Source organism: Rhinopithecus roxellana, chromosome 5, assembly GCF_007565055.1.
Source record: "Rhinopithecus roxellana isolate Shanxi Qingling chromosome 5, ASM756505v1, whole genome shotgun sequence".
Lineage (NCBI taxonomy): Eukaryota > Metazoa > Chordata > Mammalia > Primates > Cercopithecidae > Rhinopithecus > Rhinopithecus roxellana.
The window spans coordinates 112862098-112877165 of NC_044553.1; the positions used below are offsets into that span (position 1 = coordinate 112862098).

The following is a 15068-nucleotide window of genomic DNA, read 5'->3' on the forward strand; positions in this document are numbered from 1 at the left end:
CAGAGAGTGCCTGGGAGTCCCAGACAGCTCCCTCTCCTGGGAGATGTTGAGTGCCCAGGGGCCTTCCTTGGGCCCCATCTGTGCCAGGGATAGCACAGCACCCACTATTCCTGCCTACCAGGGCTTGAGTTGTAACCCCCTTAGCACCACTCCAGGGGACTCTGCTTTGAGCTGCAGCAAGCTGTGCCCCTCCCTTACAATCCCCATCTGAACTCGAGCTTTGTCAGGGGTTCAGCGAACTCCTGGTGAGGGGCGTCCTCAGCCCTGCCCCATCTGCCGGTCTGGTGCACTGAAGAGCCAGGCCTCACCTGGACAGCTCCTCCAGTTTGGACTTGGCGTAGTCCAGGCTGTTGCGCTCAACGTGCTCATGAGGTGTGTGGGCCAGGAGCTCGTGGAGGGTCAATATGTACCTGGGGATCTGTGGGCAGGTGGCAGAGGTGAGGGTGGAGAAAGAGCCAGGGAAGCAGGGCCGGGGAGCAAGGCAGGGTCAGACAGGGAGTGAGCAAGAGAGAAAGAGAAAGAGGGAGAGGGAGAGGGAGAGAAAGAGGTGGCGAGGGCGGGGGAAAGAGGGAGAGAGCGAGCGAGCACATGGGCATAGGGTGCAGGTGCGGGGAGAGAGAGAGAGAGAGAGCATGAAGGGGGGTGGTGGGAGAGAGAGAGAATGGTTTTTAGCCCAGAGGACTTCCATGAGCAGAACTGAGGAAGGAGATAGGCTGCCCTTTGGTCACAGACTCTAACTTGGAGGCTCTTCCAGGGTCTTGTCTAGGGCTCTCCTCTGGTTGAGGGTGGTGTGGGGTGCTCAGGAGCCAGGAGAGAAAGGTGGGTGGACAGGCCCGCAGTCAGCTTGCCCTGCACCCAGCATTGTCCACTGCTGGCCCTAACCACCTCCCCCACCCCCTCTGGCAACCCAGAGCTGGGGCACGTTAAACACTGAGCCCCCTTGCCTGCCATGGTCCCTTCCCCATGCCTGCCTCCCTGACTCTCCCCCACCCAGGCAGGGCCAGATGCCACCTGGAACATGGGGTAGGTAAGGAAGGTCTCCAGCGTCCTCTCCTCGCAGTCAGGCTTGGCCTCGTAGTGCTTCAGCAGCTTGTCAAAGTCACGGTTCTGCTTGCAGTGGGCCAGGATCTGCAGGCTATACTGATGGTTGCGGACAAACTCTTGGTAGATGTTGAGCATGGGCAGCAGGATGTCAAACAGGTCAGCTGGAAGGATGAGGCAGTCAGTGGGTGGCCAGGGCAGCTTGGTGGGGACAGAATCCTCTAGGCCCTTGGCTTCCCCAGCTATACCCAGAGAGGCCAGGGGCCAGGTTCAAGTTCCTCACCCCAGAGACATCTCTGCTCTTGGGGATAACTCCAGGACCACTGCCCTGTCCAGTGCCAGTAGTGGGCCTCTGTCATTGGGACCACATTAGAATCACAGACTCTTAGAGACACTTGTGATGGGAGTGTCAGAGAGAGAAGGTAGAGTGGGCACTGTGGGGTGCCACCTGGATCCCCCCAGCTGCCAGGAGTCCTGGTGGCCAATGACTCTCAGCTGGGTCCCTCTCCAGGCATTGCTCTCAGCTGGAGGAAGCTGCCTTGCCTGGTCTGTCCTCCCGCTTCAATTCGGGACATTAGTGTGAGGTCACCCCTTCTCCATAGCTTCCTGTGGGGTTGGCTGAGGTTCTGTTGCAGCTGGAATGCTGCCCAGATCCTCCCTCTGCCTGCCCCCATGCCCTATGGTGCTATGGCCTAGGACACTCCCCAAGAGGCCTCCCTCCCTCCTGGAGCCTCTGTCCTGGGACAGAAGTAGCCTATCTGAGGTCACAGGGCAAGTCAGCAGCCAGACTGGAGCTGGGTCTCCTGACCCCGATTCCAGGGGTTTTCCTACCATATGACACATGAGTCTCTGCTCCTTCATTCATCTGTCATTGTCCCAGCAGACCTTCCAGGCTCAGCACTATCTAGTTCACCAGGTGGGGCCCTTTCTGGCTATAGTTCTGTCTCGAGCTTCCTGGACATATAACTTTCCTTTCAGTGCCCCTAAGTCCCAACCAATTTCCCCAAATCTGCCCTTCAACATTTGATAGACTGGGATGGAGTCATGTGAAACATCTTCTATTTATTTATTTATTTATTTATTTATTTGATGGAATCTTGCTCTGTTGCCCAGGCTGGAGTGCAGTGGTACAGTCTCGGTTCACTGTAATCTCTGCCTCCCATGTTCAGGTGATTCTCACACCTCAGCCTCCCACGTAGCTGAGACTACTGGTGTGCACCACCACGCCCAGATAATTTTTGAATTTTTGTGTTTTTTGTAGAGATAGAGTTTTACCACTTTGACCAGGATGGTCTTGAACTCCTGACCTCAAGTGATCTGCCTGCCCTGGCCTTCCAAAGTGGTGAGATTATAGGCATGAGCCACTGTGCCTGGCCTTGAAACATCTTCTTCTTCTTCCTCTTCATTTTTTTGAGATAGAGTCTCGTTCTGTCGCCCAGGCTGGAGTGGAGTGCAATGGTGAGATCTTGGCTCACCGTAATCTCCGCCTCTTGGGTTCAAGCAATTCTCCTGCCTCAGCCTCCCACGCAGCTGGGACTACAGGTGTGCGCCACCATACCTGGCTATTTTTTGTAATTCTAGTAGAGACAGGGTTTCACCATGTTGGTCAGGCTGGTCTTCACCTCCTGACCTCAGGCGATCTGCCTGCCTCAGCCTCCCACAGTGCTGGGATTAAAGGCATGAGTCACCACACCTGGCCAAAACATCTTCTTATAAGTCCCATTTAAGAAAGGAAACATGGTTTCCTTATAATCAACTCTAAATGGTAGCTCATGTGATGGGTGTCCGACCACCTGATGGACAATATCTTCAACAATGCAATTGCAGAAGATGAGGACCCCATCTTTCTAAGGACACTTCTTATTTTGACCTTAGAGAAAAGTATGGGTCTTTGACTTCAGAAAAATAATAGTGCTTACTTCCCCCTGGGAAGCTGAGGGCAGGGGAGCTCTGGAGAGCCAGGCCTGGGCCTGCTCTGTGCCCTCTACCTATGCAGCCTTTGCTATCCCTTTACTTCCCTAAGCCATTTTCTTTGCCTCCATCGTGGAGGTGACACCAACACTCACCTTTATCTACCACATTAAGAAAGTGAAAAAAAAAGAAAGACACTTGGTGCAGGTTGAGGGTGAGATGCAGGAGGTTCTTCTGTCTGTTGCTTGTGGAACTTAGGGCAGTGCAGCCATCTTGGAGAACAATGGGATAATATGTATGAAGCAAGAGCCTTTCACATTTTTGGGTTCTTTGTTTTTAGCAATTCTGCTAATTGGAAACCTATCCCAAGGAAATGATCTCTAATATGGAGAAAATTTCTTATGAAGAGATGATTATTTCTAATAACAAAAAATTGGAACAACTCTAAGAGCCAACCATAGCAGACAGTTAGATAAATGACAGTGCCTTCATGGGTACTGGAGTATTACACAGTGATCAAAAAGCATGCTTTTGGCATGAGAAAATGCTTATGGGATAATGCTAAGTAAAAGAAAAAAAAAAACACACAGCAAGATACAAATTCTATATTCAGTATGTTTGCAATTATGTAAAGTGGAAAAAAACCCAAGATCTATGCATGGAAAAAAATTGGAAGAAAACACACCAAAGTGTTTATAGTGGTTATCTTTGGGAAGCAGAACTATGCTTGATATTTTTAAACATTTTCTACTTTTATGGGTTCTCAATTTTTCTGAAATGGATGTGTATACATTCTTTATAAAAGGGGAAAGTGGATAGGAAACTAAAAATATATCATTTCCTCTTAGAAATACAGGATTTGCCAACTTGTCTTTTCTCTTCTGCCCCCTCTGAGGGATTCTGTGGGTTTTAAAAAGTGATACTCTATTATGCTCTAGAAGGACAAAACTGCCGCAGCCTTTTGGGGTGGCCCCTGGAGGGGGATTTCTCTGGGGGCCTCAGTGAGGGTTGACTACTCACCCAGGACCAGCGTGGGCCAGCTGGAGATGCGGGCCTTCAGGCCTTGGTAAAAGATCTGATGTAAAAACATGATGGTTTCACTGAAAGAGAAAGCACAGGGTCACCTCTGCCCCAGGGACTTCCTGCTCCTCCAGAGGTGACTGTCCCCAAACCTCCTGCGCGACTTCAGCAGCAAACCCTTTTCTCATGTGAGACCTTACGTGAAAACTGCATCGGCAGGATGGATGATATAATCTGGGGGGCCTGGTGCTAAATGAGAATGCAGGCCCCTGGTTAAAGAATTACTAAGCATTTCCAGATGGTGACAGCAGAGCATTAAATCAAGCCCAGGCTTGTCTATGCATGGGGTGGCATATCCATGGGCCAGAAGAGGGCAGGGAGCTGCTCTGGCCAGTGGCCTCTGTCTCCTCAAGTCCCAGCCTGCTGGGTTCCACACCCCCTACCCCAAGGTATCTTGGAGGAAACCAGGGCTCTGGCGAACACGGGTAAAAGCCACGGATCAACAGAAGAGCTAGAGTTTGGGATTAGCACAGAGAGGGGCTGAAATCTGCCCAATGCCCCTTCCCGGCTGTGAGACCATGAATAAGTTACCTAAGGTCTCCCAGTCTTGAGTCCTTCTGTGTAAAATGCGAAGGTGAAATGAGGAAGCCCCTGGAAGCCATGGGACAATTTGAGTGCCCAGTGCACAGGAGACGCTCGGCAAACGCTAGGTCCCCAATACCCAGTGACCGCCCCTGCTTTTTGGAATCAAAGTCAGAGAAGCCAAAAGACCCAGAGTCTTGCTGCTTGCAAAGCCTCTGTTTTGTTGCCACATAACATGCTGAACTCGTATTCTCATTGGCAGCTTAGCGGGCTGGATACAGACAGCCACATTTGCTGGGCCTTCCCCGCAACCCGTTTTCCACCCACTGCTCCCAAAGCAGCTGGTCCCAGAACACAGTCGGGGCGTCTCCTCTCCCAGGACAAGCTGTGAGGACTGAGACAATACCAGAGAGAGGCGGCTTCTGCTGCTCCCTGAAGGTACCCCCATTCCTTCCTGCCCAACCATTTCTCCCCTACTCCTTAGCTCCTACCACCTTGGAGACCTGGGAGTTTTCCCCAGATTCCCTCTAGGCTCTTTGCGGTACACTCCATTTATGGATAGGAAAACAGGCCCATAGAGAGAAAGTGAGTACCTCAGGAGTCAGGGAGAGCCCTGAGCCTTTGGGCAGGCCCCTCTGTCTCCCTGGAATGTTCTCCTGTCTGTCTTTGGCAGCATTCTCCACGGTGTGCTCTGGGCTCCCTCCCGCCTCTGTTTCTCCAGGGCTTTCTTGGGTTGTTGGAGGTACCTGGTGTTTCCCACCTTGGGATGCTGGCCCTTCTCCCAGCTGTTTGTGCTCTGAGGCAGCCCTCCTCCATCTCACTGTCTTAGAACAATGAGAGCAGAGGGTGGAAGACATCTGGTGAGCACAGAGATGCTCCAGCTTCAAGGTGGTGTGGGGCAGGGCACAGGGGCCAGTGGATGGAGGGGCTCAGAGGTTAGAGGCTCAGGACCCCAGAGGGATGTGAAATGTCCTGCACATGCCTGCTTTGCAGATAAACAGGTAGGGTGGGGAGAAAGAGGATGTGAGAGAGATAGCAAGAGAGAGAGGAAGGGGTGAGGGAGGTAAGAGAGGGAGACGGGAAGAAAGGCAGGGAAAGAGAACAGAAGAGAACACAACACCTCCAGGCTAAAGGGTGAAACTAGCAACTGCATTCCACAGAATATGTAGAAGGAAAGGAAAACTGAGCAAGACTGAAACCAATGCGAACTTAAAAATCCAAGCAGAGAAGACTTTGAACTCTCACTTCTGAGTGTGGACCCCACCAGTATTGTGAATTGTCTGTCATCTCCCTAAAGTTCCCAGAGAAAGGGTCCCTCCAGGTATGGCGACATCTTATGACCCTTGGTAAGCCTGGTTTCTGTCTGGCTCTGACCCTCAAATGAGTTTGTTGAATGGATAAATGTTCCAATTTTAAGAACCTTGGGAGTCCACATGTGAAGACCCTTCAAAATGGCCAATAGCAAGAGACCGACCCAGGGTTGCGTGATAGTGCAGAGAGGGAAGAATGTCTGACTTGAGGTGGGATGCAAGGAGGTCAGGTCAGGGGACTTTCAGGGGTTCTTGAGGGAGCCATATTTGGCAGCCATCCCCAATCTTTTTGGCACCAGGGACTGGTTTTGTGGAAGACAATCTTTTCACAGACGGATGGTGGGGTGGGGGCAGTGTGGTGGAGGGATGGTTTCAGGGTGATTCAAGTGCATTACATTTATTGTGCACTTTATTTCTATTATTATTATTATATTTTTGAGGCAGAGTCTTGCTCTGTCGCCCAGGCTGCAGTGTAATGGCGTGATCTCGGCTCACTGCAATCTCCTCCTTCCGGGTTCAAGCGATTCTCCTGTCTCAGTCTCCCGAGTGGCTGGGATTACAGGTGCGCACCAGCACGCTGGGTTAATTTTTGTATTTTTAGTAGAGATGGGGTTTCACCATATTGGCCAGGCTGGTCTCAAACTCCTGACCTCAGGTGATCCACCTGCCTTGGCCTCCCAATGTGCTGGGATTACAGGCATGAGCCACCATGCCTGGCTTATTTCTTTTATTATTACATTGTAATATATAATGAAATAATTGTGCAAGTCACCATAATGTAGAATCAATGGGAGCCCTGAGTTTGTTTTCCTGCAACTAGACGGTCCCATCTGGGGGTAATGGGAGACAGTGACAGATCATCAGGCATTAGATTGTCATAAGGAGCATGCAACCTAGATCCCTCACATGTGCAGTTCATGATAGGGTTTGTGCTCCTATGAGAATCTAATGCTGCCACTGATCTGACAGGACGTGGAGCTCAGGTGGTAATGTGAGCAATGGGGAGTGGCTATAAATACAGATGAATCTTTGCTTGCTCACCCACTGTTCACCTCCTGCTGTGGGGTCCAGATTCTAACAGGCTACAGACCAGTGTTAGTCTGTGGCCTGGGGGTTGGGGACCCCTGATACATAGGATCTTGACATATGTCTAGATTCTTTTAGATAACCCTGAGTACTGCCATGGCAAGACTTAGGATTGCCATTCTCAGACAGCTTCAGCACAGCAGACAACTGTTCAGGAAGGACCAGGGAGAAAATGAACCTTCTTATATCCCAATACTGCACATGCCTGTGCAGTAGCATATCAGGAACATCATAAGGTAGAATTATAAAAATACAGTTGATGAAGCCTCCATTTCTAAGGTTAAATTTAAAGAATTTAACTTGTAATCCTACTACTCAGAAATTACTATCATTGCCCAGCCAACTAAAAAAATTATCTCATTTTGACTTGATTTGCTTAAAAAAATCAAATTATTAATGGGTTGATTGAACATTTTCTTATATATTGGCCATTTGTATTTCTTTTTAAAAAATTGCCTAGTCATGGTCATTGCTATTTTTTCTCTTATTAATCTTTTCTCTCTTATTAATTTTAAATAACTATATTAAGTGTACAGTCTGACATCTATGTTGTAGACATCTTTGCTTAGCTATTTGCCTGTTAATTTTGTGTCTAGTGTTATTCTGAAGTTTTTCCATTTTTCCTTGTAAAGTGGGCCATTTTCTTTCTGGTTGGCTTGGGGAATCATATCTTTCCCCACTCCCAGACTGCTTACATACTCATGTATATATTATTTTATTGTTTCATTTTTACATGTAAATACTTAATTATTGTTTGCTTTGGTGTATGATATGAATAAGGGAGATAGACATAGCCTTTCCTTCAGTTTGGTTAGCCAATTGTCAATTCTGTTAATCAAATATACCAGCTATTTACTAGGCTAGTTTTTCATAGTTACCAAATTCTCGCCAGATGAGGTGGCTCACACCTGTGATCTCAGCACCTTGGGAGGCTGAGGCAGGTGGATCTCTTGAGTCTGGGCACTATAGGGAGACCCCATCTCTACAAAAAATAAAAAACTTAGCCACGCATGGTGGTGCACACTGGTGGTCCCAGCTACTCAGGAGGTTTAGAGGATGGCTTGAGCCCAGGAGGCAGAGGTTGGCAGTGAGCCAAGATCACATCACTGCACTCCAGCCTGGGCAACAGAGTGAGACCCTGTCTCAAAAAAAAAAAAAAAAATTCAAATATATGCGTAAGTCTCTTTGTGGACTTTCTATTTTATTTTGTTGATCTTGGATTAGTCTTAGGTTGTTTTTATTACTTAATATATTTATAAGCCTTTATAATATATTTTAATTACAGGTAGGAAATTCTTTCGTTGTTTTTTAAGAATATTATCTGTTTGTATGCATTTATTCCTCCAACTGAATGTTAAAATCATTTTGCTAGGCTGCACTTTGATTGGCATCACATTAAATTTACAGAATATTCTGGGTGAAATGACATCTTTACGACACACATACTTTCTTTTTTTTTTCGAGACGGAGTCTCGCTCTGTTGCCCAGGCTGGAGTGCACTGGTATGATCTTGGCTCACTACAAGCTCCACCTCCCGGGTTCACACCATTCTCCTGCCTCAGTCTCCCTAGTAGCTGGAACTACAGGCACGCGCCACCACGCCTGCCTAATTTTTGTATTTTTTAGTAGAAATGTGGTTCACCGTGTTAGCCAGGATAGTCTCAATCTCCTGACCTCATGATCCACCCACCTCAGCCTCCCAAAGTGCTGGGATTACAGGCATGAGCCACTGCACCTGGCACAACACGCATCTTTTTGTCCAGGATGCTAGTGTGTCTCTCTACTTTACTATGCCTTTGTTGATGCCTCATCACATAGATACTTTGTTTATTCCTAGACATTTTATGTTCTTGTTGCTATTTCTCATAGTATATTTTCTAAGTGGTTTCTGTAGATATAGGGAAAAGTTACTGATTTTTCTTTTTTTTTTTGAGACGGGGTCTTGCTCTGTCCCCCAGACTGGGGTACGGTGGTGTGATCTCAGCTCACTGTAGCCTCGGTCTCCCGGGCTCAAGCGATCTTCCCACCTTAGCTTCCTGAGAAGCTGGGACTGCAGGTGTGTGCCACCATGACCTTCTAATTTTAAGTTTTCTGTAGAGATGAGATCTCCCTATGTTGCCTGGGCTGTTCTTGAATTCCTGGTTAAAGCAATCCTTCTGCCTCAAAAGTGCTGGGATTAGAGGCATGAGGCACTGTGTCCAGCCTGATTTTGCTTATATTTTAACAACATGAACTCCTAATAGTTTTTAGGAGTTTTTTTTTTTTTTCATTGACCCTGACCTTGGGTCTGCCCCACAGAGCTGCTTCTCTTCCTTCTCTTCTCATTAAATAGCAGCCCTTCCCACCAGGCTCTCAGACAGAACCTGGGAATCACCTATCACCTCTTCCCCCTTCACCCCTATATCTACTCCATCAAAGTTGCTGATTCTGCTGTCTCCTGTCTGTTGCATCTGCCACTCCTGTCACCTCTGCCTAGACCATTGTCAGTGGGCCCCTAACTGGTCTTTTGCTTCCACTCTTGCTCCTGGTCCACCCATTCTCCACACAGTGGATTCATCTCTTAAAAATTGAATCCAATCAGGAGAGTGGCCTTAACTTGGCCTTCAGCCCCCTGTAGGAACTGCCTCTGTCTGTCTCATGGGCTACTCCCTCTTCCCTATGCTCTCTCACCACTCTGGCCTTCTGTTCCCTGGATTTGCTTTCTTCTGCCTTAAGGCCTTTGCACAGGCCATTCCCTTTGCTCTCACCACCCCCTTTGTTGGCATAGCTCTTCTATTTATCAGAGCCAGAGCGAGAGAGAGAGAGAGAGAGAGAGTGTGTCTGTACACACATAAATGTGCTATTTTTAAGACCAAGTTTTGGTAAAAAAAATTGGGAAGTTTTCTCCTTTTATCCAATGTTCTATAACAGTTTAAATAAAAATGATTGATTCTTTTAAAATGCCAAGTTCATTGTGACCCTCTAAGGGGATTATACCATGGACCTTTCTCAAATCTACATGACCCCTTGAAGGTGGAATACCTAATAACATCTTGCAGAACTAGTGTTTCATTCACTCATTCAACATATAGTTATTGAGTACCTACAAGGTGTCAGGCACTTGCTCAGACAATGGTCTCCCTGCGTCTAACTTCAGCAATCATAAAAACAGAAATAGTCCCCATCAAGGCTGCTGGATGCACAGTTCTAGTGGGCACCATTCACAGCTTAGTGTATGTCAGGGGTTGGCAAACTATAGCCCATGGGCCAAATCTAGCATAGCTGCTGTTTCTGTATGGCCTGAGAGCTTAGAATAATTTTTACATTTTTAAATGGTTGAAAACAAAAGAAAAGTTTTACTGTAATATAGCCACACTCATTTGTTTTTGGATTATCTGTGACTGCTTAGTTGTAACAGAAATGGTATGTCTCACAAAGTCTAAAACATTTGCTAACTGGCTCTTTACAGAAGAAAGTCCACCCACCCCTGTGCAACGTGAACAGTGCCCCCAGAACTGTTCAGTGCACAGCTGGTGCAGCTGTAATCTATGGCCCTGTCCCCACTCACATTGAACAGTTAATATAGTGAGAGACATAAACACAAAAAGAAATCTTTATTTAAGTGTGATGCATGCAACAAAGAGAAGCATAGGGGCTCTGGGACAGCACGACCAAAGCACATAAACCAGTGGTGGCAAGGGGCATGGGGGTGGTCAGGGACATGGCAACCAAGGAAAGACATGAAGAAAGAGTAGGATTGCTGTCAGAAGGAGAGTAGGGTGGGAAGAACGTTCCAGCAAGAGAAGTGGCCTAACTGCAGGACATGTTCATTTTGCCTGGTTCGCTTCCTGAGCCCAGAAAGGGGCATGACGTAACCAATGCCAGTCCAAGGCAGATAGGGCTGGGCAGGAGCAGGACTAAACCAGGCCCCTTCACTCTTGCCCCCACACCCTGCCTGTTGCATTGCACCAGTCACTCATCATGGGTTCCGGGCCTGCCCCTCGTCACCCTCCAGCCCATGCAGACAGGATGAATTGATTGTGGCATGCTCTTCTGCTGAGCCTCATCATTCCCTCAACTCAGGGCTCCAGGCAGCCACTGCCAATCAGTCAGCGCAGGAAGCAAGATATAAACCATCTGCCACCAGGACAGGCTGCCTCTTGTCATGGGCAACACCTGTGGTTCCCAGCACATGGCACTGGGCATGGTTTTTATTAAAGGGAAATAGCCAGTTTCTAAGCTTATTGTCTTGACTGAACAAAGCCTGCTGCAAATGTTTAGTTCAAAGATCTTTTCCCCTCTATTTGAGAAGTACACAGTTAACACCCTCCCCAGCTCTGCAACATCCTCGATGAATCTGCCAAGCTGGAGAGAGGCTTCTGTCCTCCCAAGGACCTTTTAAAATGAGCTTCAGTAAATCACCAAATTAGCATCAGGTCTCTAATGTGGCTGTATATTTCAGCCTAAAAGCAAATCTAGGGGAGAGCTACATATGGAAAAGCTTTGCAGCAAGTGAGCTGGCAGCTCCACCATGGCTTATGACACACAGACCTTTGTGCTGTGGTCTGAGGCAAGGAGAGCGGCGAGGTTCACGCCCTGGATCGGCCCCCACAGCGTGGACAGCAAGTGAAAACGTGGGTCTCACACACAAGGGGGAGTTCTCCAACAGAGGGTGCATGCCCAGACCTGTGCTGTAATGACCCACACTCATTAGCAGTAGGGGCAAGGAAAATGGGTTCCTGGAGAGGATTCCAGCCCATTATTTAACAAGGCAGCAGTGGGAAGCTGGGGCCTTACCATTAAACAAATCTAGGTTACAATCCCAGCCTGCCCCACTCACTGTGTGCTATTGAGCATTTCCTGCCACCTCTCTGATCCTGGCTTCAGCCTCATGGGTGCCTCTGAGGATCAGAAAGCATGCAGGTCAAGTGCTGGCAGAGAGCCCAGCACAATGCAGGTCCTATAAAGCATTGCCATAGTATGGGAAGTGCAGTCTAGAAACTTCAATCCTGCAAAGCGCTGAGTGGGGGCTGTTTTAAGGTAACAAAAAAAAAAAAAAAATTCCAGCTGTTCCTTACGTTTGCAAAAAATCATAGAGCTTGTGCTGTCCCCAAGTGACCATGTATAAGGCAAGGATGATCTGGAGACCATCATGTTCCAGCTCTTCCTTCCCACCCTGACCCCTGGGGAAGGAAAGATTTCTGGCTTGCACATGTTTGAGAATAGGGACCAGGGTGGAGGAGAGGAACCAGCCTCATCAGACTTGCAGCTATTGATATAACCACCAGGGCTTCTCACTTAATCTAGGAAGACAATAGAGTAAATTACATTGACTGATTTTCAATGTTGAACCAGCCTTGCATTCCTGGGATGGATCCCACTTGGTCAGGATGTATTACTCTTTTTATATATTGCTAGATTCACTTTGCTATTTTGTATATATGCACATGAGGGATATTGGGCTGTAGTTTTCTTGTGATGTATTTGGTTGTGATATGAGGGTAATGCTGACTTGTAAAATGAGTCAGAAGTGTTCCTTCCATGTTATATTTGATTTTGATTTCTTGCATGGTGCATTATTATGGAGCACCTGGGCTATGTTGGGCTCTGTGCTAAACACTTTACACCAAGTCTCTTGATCCTTTAGTGCCTGCAAGAGGCAGGTACCATTCCTGGGGCAGCCTTTTCTGATGACCTCTAGAGTCCATATTCTAGAGGTCTTGGGAATTGATCAGGCTGCTGCTATTTTTCCTGAGATCAATAAAATTGCTAAGGTAGGCAACAGTTGGCCTTGGGCCCATCGTAAAGAAGTTGAAATGGGCAGCATCCTTGGGATGAAGAAGCAGCTACCTGGGGAGATGGGGATGGGTAAGGGAGCTTCTCAGGCTGAAGCCTGTGGAGGATACCACTTGTCTTTGTTCTAGGCAGGCATGCACACTGCCTAGGAGGCCCTGAAAGCATCGCATTCATAGTGTCACTATTCAGAGCTGGAGGATCTTAAAGGGCATCCAATTAAACTTCTAAACCTCTTTGATGTTTCTGACAAAGGGTTACTCTTCTGAATTCTTACTGTGATGGGGAGCTCATTACTTTTCCAAACTTTTGCCTCTGGGTCCACCAGCCTTCAGTTATCCAGGCCCCTACAAGGCACCAGGGAAGTGCGCTCAGATGCACATTTGCCTCTGCTGGCAGGATGCAAACATGTGCTGGGCAGTCATGCCTGCTCAGGCCCTGGAGTCCCTCCATGCTCACTTAGCCTCTCTACCAGCCTCCCATCTTCCACTCTCCCCAAGGAGTGCCCCCTACATGGCAGAGGGGCTGAGCTTCCTGCAACAGACCTGACCATGACATTCTCTGCCTGAAATGTCTGATGGCTCCTTCCTGCCTCCAGAATCAAGTCCCACTCTCACCTTTGGGCCTTCGCACATGCTGTTCTCTCTACCTGAAAAGTTCTTTCCTCCTCCTTCTCCTGTAAACTCTCTCGTGTCCTTAAAGACTAAGCTCAGACACCACCTCCTCCAGGAAGACTCTGGTGGTTCTCACCTTTCATGGCAAACATCTGCTGGATCATTCGACTTGATGGTGGGGTTTACATGGCTCACTCTATATATGTGAACCCAGCACGCAGCCAGGCACTCTGTGTTGCTTGTTGAATGAGCGAGTGGATGAGTGTCCTTGCCTTTGGTGGGGCTGCTGGCTACCAACCCATTCCTTCCATCCCTAATCATTGCTGGGGCCCCACCCTATGGACTGCCTTGTATTGACAAGAGAAAGGAAAAAACAGATTTGGGTAAATCTTTCCACTTGCCCTGCTGAAGGGCACTTGCCCTGTTTTGTTTCTGGGTCTATCTTGAAGTCTATCATGTTTCCTTTTAAGGTCATTGTTGAAAATATCAGCTTCATGAGAAGGCAAACCTCCCCCCCCTTTCCTCCTTCTCATTTGTTCTCCATTAAAGGTATCTGACCTGATCCATTCAGTTCTTTGAAGATAAAAATATAAAACCATGTTGTCATTTTTTTTTTCCGAACAACTTTTGAACAAATGCTGTGAGCTGGCATGAATATTCTCTATCAAAGATTCCAGGTCAAAAGAATTCTATTTCAGATGAATCAATGAAATATAATAAAATTTCGAAAAGGTAACAAACACAAAAGGACACCTCTTAGCGATGATGATAAATCGTCACCAAAAGTTTGCATTGGTGGCCTAATATGCAAAAAAAGTACAAACAACATAGAACTACACCACTGCCTCCTGAAGTAAACCTCAAATAAGGAATCATGGTGGAGATAAACACAGGCAGCCACCTCTGTTTATCTCAAGCCTCCCATTTTAGTGCCATCTGGGACCAGTAGCATCAGCAGCACCTGCAAGCTCATTGGAAATGCAGTCCCCCGGGCTCCACCCAGACCTACAGATGGGCTTGTGTTTGAGAATCTGTGAAGTCAGCTGAGCTATCAAGGGTTTGCTCAGCAAGGAACACGTTCTTCACATCTTTCATTCAAATTCCAGGTCACTGAATCTAAACAACCCACTTGGAGTTTCTGGGTTAAATGTTACCTGATTTCACACACACATAATTCTTTTTTTGTTGTTGTTTTAGTCAATGCATAAAAAGCATTTATTGAATGTCTAAGAACTGTGATCAGCATGTCTATTAAAAAGCAACCTTGTGGGGCCCTGTGATTCAGTCTGGAAAAGGTCTCATGAGGCCAAAAGCTATTTTCCTCCTCTTGCCTGCTTCTCTCTCTTTCCTTCTCTCTCTGTCCCCCATATTCTGATGCCTTGTCCACATCTATGGTGTCACCTGTCTGACTCCAATGACTTTCAGTTTCTTCAGCCCAATCTCTCACCTGAGCCTCAGACTCATGTCTGACTCACAACCTCATACACCCCCTCCCTGGGGTGTTCCACAGTCCCCTCAAACTAGGCACATCACACTGTTAGGGAAAGGGGAAGAGGAGGACACAGGGAAGGTGGCCCTGGGTCCCAAATATTCATGCAGAGGGCTTGGAGAAAAGGCTGGTTGAGATTAGTGAAAGGACTGAATGCTGAATATTTGAAAAGAAATGTAGTTGAATGAACATCTAGGGGAACATAATGATTTACTTTAATTAGTAGATGACATTCCATTGTAA

General features: G+C 47.5%; 1 protein-coding gene across 3 annotated transcripts in view; it reads right to left on the reverse strand.

Annotated features, from left to right (window-relative positions):
- RASGRF1 (Ras protein specific guanine nucleotide releasing factor 1) overlaps positions 1-15068 on the reverse strand; it is a 128950-nt gene that overhangs the window by 70203 nt on the left and 43679 nt on the right. For all 3 annotated transcript variants that reach the window (XM_010379646.2, XM_010379645.2, XM_030931776.1), the window contains 3 exons: positions 3973-4052; positions 1012-1205; positions 309-418 (listed from right to left, as the gene is read on the reverse strand). In XM_010379646.2, coding sequence (XP_010377948.2) covers positions 309-418; positions 1012-1205; positions 3973-4052 — 384 coding nt within the window. The remainder of the gene's footprint in view (positions 1-308; positions 419-1011; positions 1206-3972; positions 4053-15068) is intronic.